General features: G+C 36.3%; 1 protein-coding gene across 1 annotated transcript; it reads right to left on the bottom strand.

The window, feature by feature from the left end:
• Window positions 1-7756: 7756 nt before the first annotated feature.
• On the bottom strand, window positions 7757-17606 carry LOC136797864 (adhesion G protein-coupled receptor L4-like). Its single transcript, XM_067054446.1, has 10 exons — window positions 16708-17606; window positions 15886-16065; window positions 14338-14517; window positions 13619-13872; window positions 13221-13370; window positions 12198-12744; window positions 11338-11563; window positions 10501-10781; window positions 9961-10033; window positions 7757-8874 (listed from the first exon to the last, which is right to left on the bottom strand). The coding sequence occupies exons 1-10, from the start codon at window positions 17453-17455 to the stop codon at window positions 8376-8378; spliced, it is 3138 nt and encodes a 1045-aa protein (XP_066910547.1). The 5' UTR covers window positions 17456-17606; the 3' UTR covers window positions 7757-8375.

Genomic DNA, 17606 nt, shown 5'->3' with positions numbered 1-17606 from the left:
AAATCTGATGAGTTCCTTGCCAAGTTTTGTTGGAAGCAGGTTGTTTCGCTGGGCTATGAATGCGGGACCAGCGTTCGAAAGCGGGCAGGGGGGCGGCTCGAAATTTCTATGAGGGCGCCGCCAGCATAGCGGGCGCTCCATCCACGTTTGGAACTTTTAAAAATTATACAACAGACCTAGTATGTTTGAAATCAGCAGCAAGCCTCAAATTTTCTCTTTAATTTTAAACTCAAATTTTTAAGAAATGTATTTGATGCATCTATAGCACTGACTTAGATTCAGGGGTTGTTAAAGGAAGGCTTGAGAAACATAAAAACATAAGAGTCAATAAATTTATTCTGAACGTTTGAAGCATTCGAACGTTAAGAATTTGCCTTATCTACACGCTTTTTTTTTAATAAGAATGGTGTAAATCCATTTCATCATGGATATTCTTAACTTTTTTGGGAAAATCATCCTAAAATATTCTTACAGCATTCTTATTACTTAGGGGTAATTGGCAATTTATAATTTAAAATGCTCTAAAAATGATAGTCTTAGCTTGAGTAGCAAAATTCCATGATGGTGAAATTCTTAGAATATTCTTAATTTTTTGGCCATTTTCATCATGGACATTCTTATAAAGTGTATTCTTATAAAAAAAAAGCGTGCATCATCTACAACGGAAAGTTTTCGTTCAAATAATCAATCACTTTCGCCAACACTGCTTTTGTGACGTCATCGATAACGAAATCCTATTCGATCCGGATCAGTTTGAGAGTCATCATGATTCATGTCGATATATTTCCTGAGCGCAAAATCTTCTTGAGATTTTAATGGAGCTGAAAAAGAAGCTTTTTTACTGTGCTTATACCATTTGGTTTATCTACACCCCCGCCCTTTTTACGAAGCTTTCACTGGCGGATTTAAGACAATAGAGCAAGTACGTCGGAAACATGCGAAGCAGTGCAACGCTCGTTAATTGACAATGAAATTACAATTCCTTCCTCTGATAAGTTCGATGAGTCTAAAAAAACCACCTATTGCTTTTGAGGCCACTTGTTTCTACATTGCATTCACACTGGATGACGGAGCTCGTATAGACTACTCATATGAATCTACCGTTCAATCTTCAAAGTTAGTTAAAAGCTACGATGGTTTGTCTCTTAGCCAATCAGATTGCTTATATTTTTCAAGTTCAGGAAAGGAAAACAAAATTCGAGTTATGGAGCCAAAAAAGGGGAACATTCGATATATGGAGGTTTTTTTATAAGAGTTTATTAGGAGATTTTCATGCTGGCAACGAATTTGTTCGAGTTAAGGAGACGTTCGAGTAATAGAGGTTCGAGTTATGGAGACTCTACTGTATTTTAAAAAAGTAAGCTCATCTCCAGGATAAGATGATAAAAACTTCGGGCATTACGATACGCTTATAAAAAAGTGTAGGCTAAAAAAATAGAAAAAAGGGCTCGGTACTGAAAGGGTTAACAGCATACACTCTTTTTTTATAAGAACAATCAGGCTTAGACTGAAACAATAGGTCTATCATTCTAGACAATAGAAAAAATAAGAACAAGCCTAGGCTTAACTCAAATTTCATGGTTCTTATAAAAAAAGAGCGTAATGAGGGTTCATAACAAGAAAATGTCAAAGTGAGGAACGTTGCATATTGTAGTCATGTGTTTCAAAAATTACACTGAATGTAAACCTCAGATTAAGCACAAAATGTATATTGATATATATATGTATATAATGTATATTAAAAAATGTATAACAAAAGAACAGTAAAGCTAAGTTTGTTAAAAATTAAGGAAACCAGCACAAATGGGATAGGCCAAATCAGCAGTTTTTATTGGAATCATAAAGGCAAAGGTCAAGGAATTGCATTACGACCGTTTTGTCATTTTTTTGGCAATGACTTCTTTAAGGGGCCATTCAAAAAGTACGTTAGTCGCTGAGGGGGGAGGGGAGTTGGTCAGCCAAAAACGAACGAAAACGAACAGGGGGAGGGGGCCAGAAATCTAAGATTAAAAACGAACGTTTCACACATGCTTGGTTGAAATTACCTTGGATTACCTTCATGTTTATATTTATGTGGAAGTTTGTTGATATATGAATCTCTTGACACCAATCTAATCCACAAAAGAGGAGATGCTTTATTCTATCGACCTCTTTGTCAAGAATATATGTCAACCTGAAATATCGGACAATAGTTTTTCTATCGACTTCTTTGTCGAGAATGTAAATCAATCTGCTCAACAAGCAAACAAGCAGACAAGGTTTATATTTTTGCGGTGTACCTTTTTAGTGATCAAGCACTGTTGTTTACTCACACTGTTGGTGATCAATGCTTCCTTAATCACCAGCACGCTGTATGGCACTTTTAGGAGAAAAATAAATAAAAAAAATAAAGAATATTGCATCCAAAAACTTCAAAAATCCTTAGGAAAAAGATTTCTGAAAGTCACTTTTAAAGCTGTCTGACTGTCTGAAAAATAACCAGAGAGAAATTTTCCAATTCAGTCGAGTTGACAACCAAAACAGTCCAGAACATGCACCACATGGTGAGTTAAATTTCATCAATAAAAATCGCACATTGATTAATCCTGACTAAAGGTTTTACACTATAGACAAGAGTTCCGCATCGCTGCACAAATGCCTCGCTGCACAAATCGATCGGGAGAGGCGTGGTCGTTATTAAGGGCGCAAAAAGGGCGTAAATAGCCAAGGATCGGAGAAAAGCCTTTTTAACTAATATTTCCCCTTATAGCGGGGAAATATTCAAAAACAATTAGCATTTGTCAGAACAAAAGTATTGCAAAGTTTGATGCTAGCGATCACGGTATAATAGGAGCTATTTTATTTGAAACATGTGGAAGGAAGGAAGGTAACCTCGTCCCCGTGTATCTCATGCTTTATTTACGTTACTGATTGACGCCAGAGAATATTATATAGCGCTATCAGTAAGAATCAAAAAGCTGATTATACGCAGGGAACGAGGTTGGAAGGAAGGGTGTTTTAGTATGTTTGACCAATGATGTAAAAATAATAGATAACCAACTTGCCTTGATTCTCAAAAAACATCCGTGTTACGGTTGTAAAAATATTAATGACATTTTGTATTGTAAAAAGTGCAATTAAATAAAAATTTGCTTCATTTGCAACCTTCTATTGGACAGAATCGATCACGTGATGTATATTTTTCCAAAATTTGGGTTAAAAAAAGTGTATTTTCCTATAGGCAGCCTCACAGAAGGAATTTTTTAATTAGATATTATTGGCCCAGCGGCTAGCGAAGGGGCCTTTCAAGAGGAACTTTCCGTGTGTCTGTCTGTCCTGTCCTGTCTGTCCGCAGTCCGTGCCGTGTTCTGTTTTTCTGTCCTCTCTCACTCCTGTCCGTGCCATGGTTGCTCTTTTGGTGCGATTCAATCGGGGGCATTCGCATAAAATTTAATCGATTTGCTCGGGTCGTCTTAGGCTGCGTCCTGTAAAGAATATCGATTCTACTGCGGCCGTGGGTTTATTTTCTCCGAACGGAATCCAAGATGGCGCCTGAGAATCACATTTTGGTTGTCGGTCAATGTTTTGATTTCTTTATGGACCTTGAGACTTATAAAGGAAAGTTTACTGTTTCAAATGTTTTTCAATTAGTTAAGTGTAGCTCTGACTTGCACCCACAGAAGTGGATGCTCATACTTATTGACATAAAAGCTTTTAAAGACTATTTTGAAAGTTGCATTTTTTACACTGATTTTGCTTGAGGGTTTTCATCGATGTTTTCTCATTATTGTTCAAAATGAAGGTTCAAACACCAACCAGATTATTACAGGTATGTTCTCTTATGTAATGTTTACTACTCTCTTGCTATCTCCTTGATGATTAAGAGGAATCAGGCATTTTATCAGAATAACTATTAACTTTAACGTGTGCGAAATGTGTGTTCATCAGGCTTTTATATTCAACAAAAAAAATTATTCAAACAGCAAGAGGTTGACTAGAATAGCCTCTATTTGTATTGTTGGATATTTTGATACTTTTTCTGCATAAAATTATGGTGAAATTTTATATTTGTCTCGATCATGCTCAGTTTTTTTAGTTCACATCAGTACCGTGAAAAAGGGTAACTTGCATCATTGGAGGCTAACATGCATAGCCCTCAAATGAAAGACCCAGCTGGTCATTAAAATACAAAAATAAATCAAAACAAAAATGGTAGAGTAGAGCTGCGAGCGGAGCTGCATAGTTGTATTTTAATGACCAGCCAGGTCATTCATTTGAGGGCTATGCATGTTAGCCTCCACTGATGCAAGTTACCCTTTTTCACGGTACATACCAGACGACATAATTAATCAAAATTTTCAAAGGTTGCTGCACTAAAATTGTGAGTATTCGATTAGGTTCCACTTAAACTTTGGCAACAGGAAATGCTCGACAAATTCGACCAAAACTCTGTTCAACAAGTTTGACAACAAGAAATGTTTGACAAATTCGACAAAAATTCCGTTCAACAAAGTTGAAAACCAAACAAATTCTTTCAACGGTCACACTCTTTAAGAGAAAACGCAAGTTCAGAAATATGGTTTTTATTTTAGTAAGTGAGGACAGCGATAAATTCAAATTTCCCACTGTAAATTTTTTGTACAATATACCGTGAAGTCGGGTAACTTGCATCAGTTCAGTGGATGTTAACATGCATAGCCCTCAAATGAATGACCTGTCTGGTCCTTAAAATACAAAGTGAAATCAAAACAAAAATGGTAGAGTAGAGCTGCGAGCGAAGCTGCGTAGTTTATTTGTTTTGAAATTTTGCTGCTTTGATTGGTCAGTCATTTGAGGGCTATGCATGTTAGCTTTCACTGATGCAAGTTACCCGATCTCACGGTAGGGGTAGGAGTTTGTAATTTCAAATTTTTGCAGCGGCTTGGTAGCACATGCTGGGCTCAGAATCACGGACAAATAACTTTGGTGGTTCGAGCCGGGCTCAAATCTACTGTTTTGAAAAAGTTGTCGCAAGGCATTTTGAGCATTCTCCATGTTGCATCTTGTATTGCGGTTTTGTCTGATTTTGCAAGTTTCTTTTGACTGTTTCTCCTGGTAAAATTGAACTAAAAAGCTCAAATTTTGTACACAATTTCAGCATATCATAATGGTTAAAAAAATAAACAATAAGGACATTATAGATACATTTATCTAAGAAAATTAAGCCATTTCAGTCCAAAACGGTCAAAAGAGCTTATCGGCGCCACCTTGTCAGACACCATCTTGAAATAGCCTCATTTTGGGAAAAACACTTACTGAATTATGATCTGCATCTGAAAGTGAGTCACTGTACAAAATTTCAGCCAATAACTCCAAATTGTTCAGTTTTTATGGACATTTTTATATACAAATTTTGCATTTTTTGAGTGCTGCTGTTGAGGTTGCAGCAGCTGTGGTTGCGAGAAAAAATTTTTAATTTTACTTTTTATCATTTGTTTTTGCTCCCTTTAGTTAGAGCTTTAACACAATCATGTTTGTTAAAGATTTTTCAAAAGTTTTATTTTTACATAAATAAGTGTTCCCGTTTCATGTTAGACACATGTTTCATATCAGTTTGTTATATTGTGCTAATATAAGCAAAAAAATGTTTTTCTCTTCCTCTTTCTGACCAATCTTGCTCCACATTCGTGCCAATTCAATATAAAAAAGCTTGTAAGTTATAATTGATGATTTTAAGCAAACTTTATCACTCTTATTTAGAAACAAAACTTTTAATGCTGGGCCTTCATGCCCTTGGGCTTCTTGTTGTTCTATAAACATTCTTCTGTTTATTTTGTATCAGGCAACCTTCATGCACTTTCCATTCGTGAGATATCGCACTTCAAATCACACATATATTTTTCAGATAACAGCATTTTATGAGCGTTTATTTATCCAGATGAAGATTAAGTGGTATCAGGCCGATCCGTAGTCAATTTGTCTAAAGATTGGCACCTTTATCTTTTGAAGAAAAATTCCAAAATTTGCAGTAAATAACAATTCAAATTTTCTATCAATTCAGTGGATGTCAAAAAGTGTGTCAAAATCTAGCTAAAAGCATAACACGCACTGCACACAGAGCTTTTTAAAGGAGTGCTCATTTCAATAGGAAAACAATGGTTGTTCTCTTGGGAGAAGTGCCTTCTAGAGGTAGTTGGTTATCTATTATTTTTACATCGTTGGTTTGACGAAGGTAGCTAAAATTTCGACATGGCTTGAGCTCGAAGCTATTCCATTTAGTCGTCAATCCTTTGCACCTAGAAAACCCCTGTGTCACAGACCTGTTGGGACCCCACCCCCACTGGAAAATTAAGCAAAAATTTCGTCCCCGGTGGGAAAACACCCTTGAATTTCAACCCCACTGGGAAATTGACTTTGATTTCATCTCCACTCGAAATTCCATCTTTAAAAATTGCACTCCAAAACCATCCCCACTGGGTTTTTTAACCTTGGAACAATATAATTTCTATCTCCGTAGGGATTTCAATAGGAATTTTTATTCCCACTGAGAAAAAAAAGGTCCACCGGGGCTGTGAGACAGGGGTGTCCTAGAATATCGGGCAAAGTCTATTTCTTGAGAAACTGACAATATGGCAGCATAATATATATATTTGCTCAGCCACTGCAGTGGAGCTGCTGTTGTGACGTCACCCAGCAAAAAGAATGTAGATTGCCCATTCGTTTTGATCACGCGACAAAAATTCAACCTTTCTGCTTGCATTTCCTGACCAGGTTCTTGCTTTATTCAATTGACATTTTTGCGACCAAGAAGTTTCCAATCACGCCTGAACATATCAAAGGAGTGCACCGCGACACTCGACGAAAAGATGTCTTTACTGTCTTGAGAGATTTAACGTTGATATTTTTATGTTTTTGTGTTTTCTGCTGAAAAATATTTGTCGAAAAGTTTTTGAATCATAGCTTTAATTTTCTGGCTATTTTATTACAACAATTTTTGTGGATTCCTGAGGTTCCAAAAGGCGGCTTATATCACCCTCAGGGACGTAGTATTCAACCAAATGCACATGAAAATATTCATTGAAGAATCAAAAACCAACCAGTATAGGATTTGAGCCTGGGTGTTCATTGTCAATCTAGACTCCCAATCTTGCCCGCTATCGATTTTATCAGAAAGTATAATAATAGGGCTGAGATCGTTGAAGATGATGAGTTTTTGTTCAGGGGAATGTCTTTCTTTAAAACTTTGAAGAATCACAAGCTGAAACGTTCGAATGAACCTTTTTATTATTCTACTGTAAGGTTAATAGTCCTGAATTATATGAAACGTATATTGGGGTCGATGAAAAGTTATTTGGGACCCACAGCATGCGTCGTGGAGGAGGCACATGTACCGCCAACAACGGGATAAAAGATCGTCTTTTCTAGAAACATGGCCGATGGAAATCTGTCAGTGCAAAAGATGGCTATGTTGATGATAATCTAGAGAAGCTGATGTTTCTTTGGGGCTATAGGCCTCTGAATCTTTTATATTATATATATTGATGATTATTTAGAGCTCGAGGGGAGAGTACTTAGGCAAATAAAGGGTACGGTATGTGCTGCCCTTTAAGGGTACTTCTTTTGGATCTCCAAAGTTGGTCGGAAAAATCAGAAAATCAAATTTCAGTCCCACTAAGGGTCGGAGAAATAGGAAAATTTGAACTTTTTACCCCCTGAAAGATCAAAATTTGGTCAAAATTGGTTAAATTTGTCCCAATAAGATGCCCCAATAATTTGTCCCGGTAAGGGTCCAAGGGTCGAAAGTGAAAACATCATTTTTTGATACTTTTAAAGTTTATCTTTCGCTATTCACAAATTTTCACTATTTTTAAAATGGCAAGGTACTTCTTAGCAAAGCTATTGATAAGTTCTATATTGGAATGTGATACAATCACACAAACGCATCGCCTCAAACCATTCAACATATAAAAGTGGTTACACGCGGAGCTCTGTTCAGGTTCTCCAGTAAATGTATTTTTGAAATCCCAATGCTGTATCGATAGCAACTAAGTTTACTCGAAAAACCGGTATAATAGGAGATGAAGAAGCGGGTTTACAGAAAGTATATAAATGGTGTTGCTCTATTGTCAGTATCGTTATTATGAAAGGTGGAACTTAAATATTTTTGCCCTTTATGGGGGCCTTTATGCCAAGTGGAAGAGTGCTGCCTGTATGGATGGCGAAGAAAAACATGTTTTCAACCATCTGTTTCCGTTAAGTTACTCCATCCAATCGGATTCTAATGTCTGTTATAAACCAATCAGAGCACAACAGTCTGTGTGCAAACTTTGTTTTTAAGCCCAGAAATAATACCGGGATCAAGATTAGCTCAGCATAGAGATCTATCCAGTGTTTACCATTTGGTCTACTTTTTTACATCATGTTTCAGTTGTTGTTTTATGCTTTGGTTTCGGTGACGGACTTTTAGTCGCGAAAGAAACTAACGTTAATCCGTTTTCTGCTACCAACTTTCGAATATTAGTAGCACGTGATACCAAAGTTGATGTAAATGAGCTTTCAGTCCAATTTGAATTCCAAGCTTTTCGCACTTCATCATTGAGAAGAACGTAGAAAACAAAAACAAAAACGCCTTGTAAAGTGTTCGTGATACAAAACAGCCATTGTAAAGGAGCACGTAAATCACCAACAGCCATGAATCCGAAACTCCAGGTCAATCCTAATAGAACCATACACGCCATTGTAGCCTTCGCTCTTTTCCACATCTGCTTGTCTTCGTTTTGTTGAAAGGAAGCACGTGTTTTGAAATGACCATGAACTTTGCGCATGACCATTATGAAAACAATGAGGTTGAACAAAATGATACATGCGATTGGGATGATCGTCGAATAAATGAAAATATCACCTTTCATGATGCATCTAAGAGAGAGTCGGGAGGAATTTATAGTTTAGGATAGGCTAGACTATTCTATTGTATTCGACGAGTTCCGGACGAGTTTCGCCTAAAAAAGCAAACTCGAAAACGGGAGTTGTCGTATAATTCATCAATCCCGTCACGTTTTCACAACCATGAGCTGCAACCCCTTCTCACAGACCCAGTGGTATTTTTTGAACCAGTGGGGGTATAAAACGGACCAAAACTCGATTGGGATTGCTATTCCTATGTTTTTTCATGGCTGGGGATCTGAATTCCATTGTTTCCGAGCCAGAAAATTCAGTGGGGACGGAAAAAAAAGCACAACATTTTGCAGTGATGATTTGCTTATCTGATTATTTTCAGTAGGGACAAAAATTACAGTATAATTTTTCACTGGGGACGATATTTTGGCCAATTCTTTCAATGAGAAGGGGTCCCAGTAGATCTTTGAGAAGGGGGTGTAATTAATGCGTCAACCTCCGGCATCAAATCTTTTCTCACTAGCCAATGAAAATTCACAGACGATAACTTTGTTCAGGTGAAGCTACTGTTTAGTTGAAATTTCACGTTTTACATTTCAGAACGTAAATTGAAATAAGCCCGAAGCCGAAAAAAATTCACAAACGAGTTTTTTGCCAAAAAGAGTTTACAGTCGGTATAGTGTGTCAGTCTTCGAAACTCTCCCACCGATTTTTTTTTTCGTATACCGCCATACCTCTATATTTTCCCGCCTTTACTATCACTGTACCGGACGATAACATCGTCTATGAAACCCTTTGCTTCTATTAACATCAAAAGTATCCCTCGCTCTAAAAAAAAGCTAAGACCAAGAATTTCCCCCGGAATTTCCTAACAATGCCAAAGAATTTTTTGTCTAATATTCAAACCCAAAATTGAAGTGTATGTTGGAAGAGATGGAAATACAAAACATTTATTATACCAAAACGTTATTTGGTGATGAAAGAGAATTTAATTAAAAACATCATAAATAAAAACGATCAATTAAGGCACTTTATTTTTTTACACCAAAACAAATATTTTACCAAAGTAGAAAATAAATTGATTTTAAGTCTGGAAAATAGACTTACGAATGTGTGACAGGTTCAACGAACTGTGCGCTAGTAAAGTTCGAAGTTACGCCTGAAACGACTATCGGTAAACCTATTGTGAAAAGAAAAATGAAACTATACATGTCTTTGCTATGCAACTTATAACTTGCAAGTAAGCTTAAGGCACAGTTGCATAAGCGACTGTAGCATTATGATTGAGCCTCTGTTGGGTCAATCTCCAGCCGGGTCTAACCAATATCATGAGAATGATATACTTGATCTAAATGTTCAGCAAAAAAGAAGGGTTAATGGGGGTAAGTGGATATAAATTCAGGGGAATTAATTATTAGCGTTAGGTGGCTCCCTTGTACAGTAGAAATAGTCTAGCATAGACGCACGACTAATAAAAAAATAGTTATAGGGACATAGATTGAAGTTTATGCAAACTGATAATTAATTAATTAATTACCCTGTAACAAATATCGTTTTATCTTAAAACACCCATATTATTTTCATTGCACGGATTATAAACGACTCCAGGCTAAAAGTATCTGACTAAATTAAGATAAAAAAACTCACCCCAAGCTAGACAGAAACTGATGTAAAATGTCCTCCTGTCTTCTCCTTTAAAATTTCTTGTCGCGCGGACAGTTTTCTTGTACAAGAAAGACGCTTGAGTTGCTGTCCAGGAGAAGGTAGCTAGCAGCAGGAAATGTAGGACACCGGACATTGTATGACAAAGAACACCTGAAGTTATGGTTATCTTTGTGGTCAACATGAAAGCGATCAGGAGAAGAGTAAGTGCGATACAGAAATTGATGATAATGAGTTGAGCGGTTTTACGTCTCGTATGCTTGTGGCTGAAAAGATGAGCAGATGATGAGCAGAAACGATTAAAAAACTTGAACGCGATCCCTAAATTTTTACTTTTTGGTAAAAAGTGTTTGCAAGTGGCTCTGGCTGGGTGCAAAATTACAAGGTCCTCTAATATTAAAACCGAGGATAAGTAACGATAATTTTTTTATTTTGAAAATATTAAAACTCTCTTAAGAACCAATTAATTTTGGCTGAAGCTCAGCTATTCTTAATTCTAAAGGCTGAATAAGTGAAGAAAATTTCCAGGGACTTAACATGTTTAGTGTTAAGCCCTTTTCAGAAAGTAAAAATATGACCTCTTTGGAATTTCATTAAAATCTGTTGGACTCTCAGAGGCTCCTATATGGCCTGAGTTTTTTCATATGCCTTCATATTGTAGCATTCGACGCAGAATTTCACATTAATTCCAAAAATGCAATTAAAGAAAGCAAAAGTTTTTGTATCAAAAGCGTTGTGGTCATTTTGAAGCATCCTGACAGCTCTACCACTCGTAATTGGCAGCGAATGTTTTAAAAAGTAAAGTTTTTTTGAAAATCTTACCGTGCACAAGAGAAAGCAAATAGCGTGGCAGCCAAACACCCCGTTGACAAAATACATCCAATCAAACTGACATAATTCAAAAGTTCTTGCGATTTCAACACATCTTCATCTACTTGATAAACATTGAAAAGAATGGCGAAATTTGTCAAATGATTGCATTCACATGTGACCTCATTTTTCGAATTCACCAGGGTTTTGCAACCACGAGTTGACCAATAGTTACCGTCTATGGAAGTAAAGAATTTTATATAAATTACTACAAGGCCTGTAAATTCTTAGCAAGTTTATGTATTTGCACTTTGGAGGACGGTAAAGTGACTGAAGCGATTCGGAAAAACCTGCAAAGTCGAGAACGGTGAAAGTACTGATTTACCGTCGTCCTCAGTCAGTCAGGATGTAGACAAATTAGAGCCTTACCTTCTCCGTCGCAGAAAAAACACACATGCATAAACTTGGTATTACCATATAGTCATTATAAAAAACCCCGGTCTGGCAATGTATTGTTTTAGCTTTTTGTTCATTTTCTTTTTGTTGCAAACAAAAGGCAAGTTGTGATTTGCATACTTTTTGATCACATTACCAAAATCTCCTCAATTGGGATTGGTCTATTTTCCAATCACATGATCAAAAAGTTTGCAAAATAAATCGATTTTGGTACCGTAAGCTCCATCTTTTAACAATAAAAAGCGACAAAAGCCTTCCAGACCAGTGTTTTTACAATGACTATGGTATTAGTTTTTCTACACATTTAAAGAAGGTTTTGTCTTTATCAATTTAGGAAAAAGACAGGTGGCTGGGAATATTAAGAGAATGATTAAAATATAATTTTTTTTTGTGATATCACAATCTCCGTGACTTACCTATATCCCAGAAAACACATTTGGCTTTTGGCAAATCATACTTGGTTCCATTCACTTTAAACGTCATGTTTACTGGTGTTGTCAATCCCTCAACGACTTGCCCCTTAACTGATGCTGACATTATAAAGCTCCCGACTTCCCAATCCTCTCCTGTTTTCTCTTCTTCTATAGCGTTACTGAAAAAGGTATCTTTCTTGTAAGCTGTTGATATGATTTGAAGATCATTTTGTGAGTTTTCATATGTAGATTGAGGAAGGTATATCGACGCTGTGGTGTTAATGCTTATTTCAGCATTTTTAGGTGAATTTCCAAACTGAATCTTAATTTGATCATTGTCTTCAAAACTTTTTATATTTGTTGCTTGTGACCTGTTCCGCGTTTGGATCGAGACAGCGAGATTTTGACCGGAATAATTGAACGAAGGTTGTTGAATGTTTTCAGTGATTTTGTCAACAAAACTAAGAAGTTGATTTTTGTTTTCATTTGGAATGATGGATTCGTTGATTGGTATGATGTTGTCCAGAATCTTCAAAACGTTTTCTTTGACCTGTAATATGGAGTGAATAGTTGTATGTAAAGCATATGCAATTTTAAGTATATGGTATAGTGGAAAAGTAGGACATTCGACTGTGGTGTGCAAGGTCGTGGGTTTAATCTGTAGCCGGGTCATACAGAAGATTCCGTACTTATTACAAAATTGTACATGATAGTTATGAGAAAGGAGGGTAACGGGTTATTGGAATAATTTAGGGAATAAGTGCAAAGGTAGAGCATTCGGCTACGGTGCGCAATATCGTGGGCGCTCAATCCCTGGCCGGGTCAATCAAGAGATCTCGAGATGGCTTTTAATTTCTCTCTGCTTGATGCTCAATATTTGAATGAATGGTAAGTAGAGTAATCCAGGGAGAAAATTGTAGCGCCCTCCCCTCTACCTTCTGGTAGATTACTATCGGGAGAAGAGCTTTCGCTCGCGGTCGTAGGTTTACTTACTACTTTTTCCAAGATGGGTAGCAAAAACATTACCTCAATGCTAGTGTTTTGAATATCAACAATTTTCTCAAGGACTTTGGTTAAATTTTGAACGGCTTGCTCGTTGTTTACCAGTGAAGTATTGGACGTCAAGTTACTGATCTGTTTCGAAAATTCGTTAACAGTTTTGTTATCAATATCATTCTGAAAGACAAAAGATAAACTTGTCAATGACGTATAGACTCAATAACCCCTTATTGGAGTTTTGAGAATTCAAGCTAACAAAATCCAATGGAGAACAATCTGAGTGTGCGATTTTAATTTGAGAAAGGGGTGAAAAGAATTATCCATTGTCGGTCACAAGTGTAGAAGTTTTATAATCTTTGAAAAATAGTAACAATCGGCAGTAAAACCATACTGGTTCATAAAGAAGGCTAAAAAGAAGAACTTACGACATCGACATTTTCCAGCGTTTTCCCTTTGGTGTTTCGTCTGCAAGTTGATAGATCTAGTGGTTGCCATTCCGCGCTATAGGACAGGTCTGAGAACAAACATCTCCGAAACAATACTGTTGTTTTATTGAGCTTTTTAGCTTCGTCTGTTTGACCATAGATGCAGGAAAAATTTAGTTTTTCATTGATATCAATGGATATAAAATGATAAACTTCATCAACTGCCATTACAATCTTTTCATTTGCACATTTACCTGTGAAATACAATGTTTTTATGATTAATCCTTTAAAGTATCCTTTAAAACGAGATTCGCTCCTCATTACTGTCGTTTTGCATAAAATCATGGACAAAAAACCCGAGTTACCGTCGTTTTGTATAAGATACCCATTCCTGTACTATGATTCTCTGCTACTTTTCTTGCGGAAAAAGACCATGATTTCGTGTAGTTGAAAAATGAGCTTTGGAAAGTTAGAAACACAGGATTTCCCATACCTTTAGAAAAAACCTTTTCTAATCTCATGCCGGCTATCCCGAGAAAATTAGTGAACAAATCTCGGAAAAGTCAGTAAATTTTAGTGCGGGAAAAGGAACCTTATGTAAAAGGACAGTGAATCAGAAAGAATCTAAAACAACGTAATACTTAAAGCATGCGGGTAACTTCCATTTCAGGCAAATGTTTGTAATTTTTCAACAACAGGTCCAGAGCTTTGTTACTTACCGAAAACTTTCAAATCATGGCAAGCCTTTTCGTACATTTTAGTTTCATTTTTGTATCTAATAAAACCTGGACGACATCGGCAATTTTGAGGATAATCAGTCGATATTCTGAACGAGTTGGCACCACATTTTAAACAAGCATCAATGGTACTGTTGATTTTGAAGGAATCTTTCGGACAATCTAGGGAAAAAAATAAAACGGATTATCAACAATGAAAGACGCATTTTGATACCAGAAGCTATCCCTTCAGTCCCTACAGAAGTTATTCCTAAGATGAAAATTCCAAAAAAGCTGAACTCCTGACCGAAGTTTCTTCCTCCTCAGTCCAATATTTAAAACACGAAAGGAATCAATGTTTGTCTTTAAAGCTATACGAAATGAGAATCGAATTAGACCTCGATTAAACCAGGGTCGAGTGCATAGATTTATAAAGCCCGCAGGGCTAGATGTCGTACTTTAAGACATCGTAGGCAAAATAATAAAAGTGAACATCGCAAGAAATATAGTTGCCAAAGTTTTCGAAAATCTGCGAAGCTTCTGATTGGTCAAGCGCTGAAATTCTGTTGTAATGTCACATGATTTAGGTAGGCACTTTTTTCAGTCAAAATACGACATCTAGCCCTTTGGGCTTTATAATTCTATAGTCGAGTGACGTCAAGCGCCCTTAAGTCATTACCATGTACTTTGTAAATAAAGCAGGACGCTTCAACAAGAGCCCGATTGTGGCTTTTGTGTTATAGCAAAGATTTATTATACACTGGATAAACAACTCATAAAACGATGGAGAGCGATCATTGTATTTTATCATTGTTTCAGAAAACAATTGATGTTCTAGCTTTGTCCGCAAAGGACAACTGTCATGGCGGCTCGAAGATGTCTGATTTCTAAAAATATTTATCATTCTTATTTTTAAAAAGTTCTCTAGCTCTTTCTTTTCGCACATTTTTAGAAAAAAAGTTTGAAAGTAAGGCTAGCATTTCAAGCTGGATACATTTGTGAAATCTAATGTGAGAAAAACATCATTAGACAAGAAATTCAGACAAAATGCTTATAGTGACACGAAATTTTCAATTGGAAATATCTTTCCAAGACTGTCCCCAGAAGAGCTGAAATTAACATACATAAGACTTGAGTGTCTTGGTTCCACTGTAGTATGAAAATTTTTTGGAGGCACGTGGTGGCAAGGTGGTTGTTTTTAGGTTGAAGTTTGAAAATTTCTGGTGTCAACATTAAATTTCTTATACACAACACGTCTTTTGTATCTTTTTCACAACTTGAAACGTCATAACAACTTATAATTAACAATTAAGTGGAAGAATCTGACTCTCACAGGAAAGTTTTAAGTCTCTTTTGGGAATTGGATGAGTGATTTGTGATAAAAAATGCAATAAAAATGTATCGAAAAATCATTTAATGAGGGAAGGAGAGTGAACAATAATATCATTACTGCGGACATAGCTATAGTACACGAGAAATCGGCAAAAATCTCTTACTTGTACATCCAGTGTATAATAAATCCTTGGTGATAGGGTTATGGATAATTTTTACCTATCTTGTTCCGGTCATGACAAGGTTTTGAAAATTCAGACGTTTCGTTGGAGTAACGGACAAATCCTTCTTTACATTGGCAATTTTGTGATGTGCTATTCTCTAATCGGTATGAGTTCATACCACATTTTGTACAATTGCCATACCCAAAACTCGTTTTGAAGTAGTTGGATGGACAAGCTGAAAAACAGAAGTAAATGATTTTTGACAATGTTTGGCGTTTAAACTCGCATAGAGTATTATACTGTGAGGATAATATTGCTATGAAATTATGGCACTTTCACAATATAGTCGTCCTAAGCTTTGCTAGGAAGTTTTCTTTTAATAAATCTATTACCAACAGCTCCTTCTCATAGACCCCGTAAGAATTTTCTTGCCAGTCGGGGTAAAAACCATAGACTGAAACTTATTGGGGATAGATATTTCTATGTTTTTATGGCTAAGGATTTCAATTCCATTGTTTTTAAGTTAGAATATTCAGTGGGATGAAAAGAATAGTACAATATTCTGCAATGAGGATTTGTTTATTTGATTATTTTCAGTGGGGAAAAAAATTGGTACTTGACCGATATTTTGGCCAAGTCTTCCAGTGGGAGTAGGTCCCACCGGGTCTGTGAAAAGGGAGTACCATATGGAACCATTGGCGTAAATAAAACGCCCTCAAAAAAGTTCTACTTTATTTGCTGTATTTTCTTTTGAAAAGAAAGCACTGGGGACGATGATGAGAAGGGAGTGTACCATATAAAATGTCCTCAAAATAGTCTACTCTTAACTCCTGTTGTTTCTTTTGAAAAGAAAGGACTTATCTTTAAATTTTCTTACCTATACATTGATCACCGGATGACATATATCCAGTACCACAAAGACAGATTCCCAAGAATGATTGATAACCAGTTGAAGTACAATCACCTTTCAAATATGGTAACAATGATACCGCATTCTCGACACATGTTCCGTTTGTATATCCGGGTGTAACAGAATACGGAAATACCGCATGGCTAGCGATCGTTTGTAAACAAGCATTTGTCCAAAGTGAAACTTGTAAAATACTACCTATAAAGTTTTTTGAGTTTATAGTCAATTTGATACTGGTAATCTTCCGTTGATTTTTTGGTAAATTTATGGTTCTGATTATCTGCTTTGTGGAATCAGTTTTAAAATCTCTTGATTCTGTGACAGTCCAGTTTGGCATTAGAGCACGTTGTATGAACTTTTCCTTGTTATCTTTAAAAGTAATGACAACATCAAATTCCAGTTGTTCACGACACTTCCCATCAACCAAGGTGCATTTCCCAACAGATATTTTGAATAAACTCAAAATTGATTTCGCCTCATCAATTCCTTTGGGAACTATAATGCTAGGCGTCTCTAAAGAGCACATTTTCGGATAACCTGCAACTAGTTTACTTGGTGGAATGACTGTCCAAGAACTACAAGATCCATCGTATATTTCTGTGAAGTTATTTTCTGGAGCTGCATGATGATGATTGAGGAAAAAATATGGTGAACTCGAACAATGGTCGATGAACAGAAAAAAAACTTGAATAGAAATTAATATGCTTGTTTTCATCTTTTGAAATTCTCTCCTATAGAATACAAGTAGAATTTTTAAACTTTTGTGACTTCGATTAAAATCCCTGTACCTTTGGGTTGGTAAATAAATGACTGAAATTTGAATCACCCCCTTCGAAGTAAAAGCCGAGCCCCTGCCAAAATTATTG

The sequence above is a fragment of the Clytia hemisphaerica genome, unplaced genomic scaffold (assembly GCF_902728285.1).
Source record: "Clytia hemisphaerica strain Z4C2 unplaced genomic scaffold, Clytia hemisphaerica genome assembly, whole genome shotgun sequence".
Taxonomy (NCBI): Eukaryota; Metazoa; Cnidaria; class Hydrozoa; order Leptothecata; family Clytiidae; genus Clytia; species Clytia hemisphaerica.
This window is presented reverse-complemented; position numbering and strand designations above follow the sequence as displayed.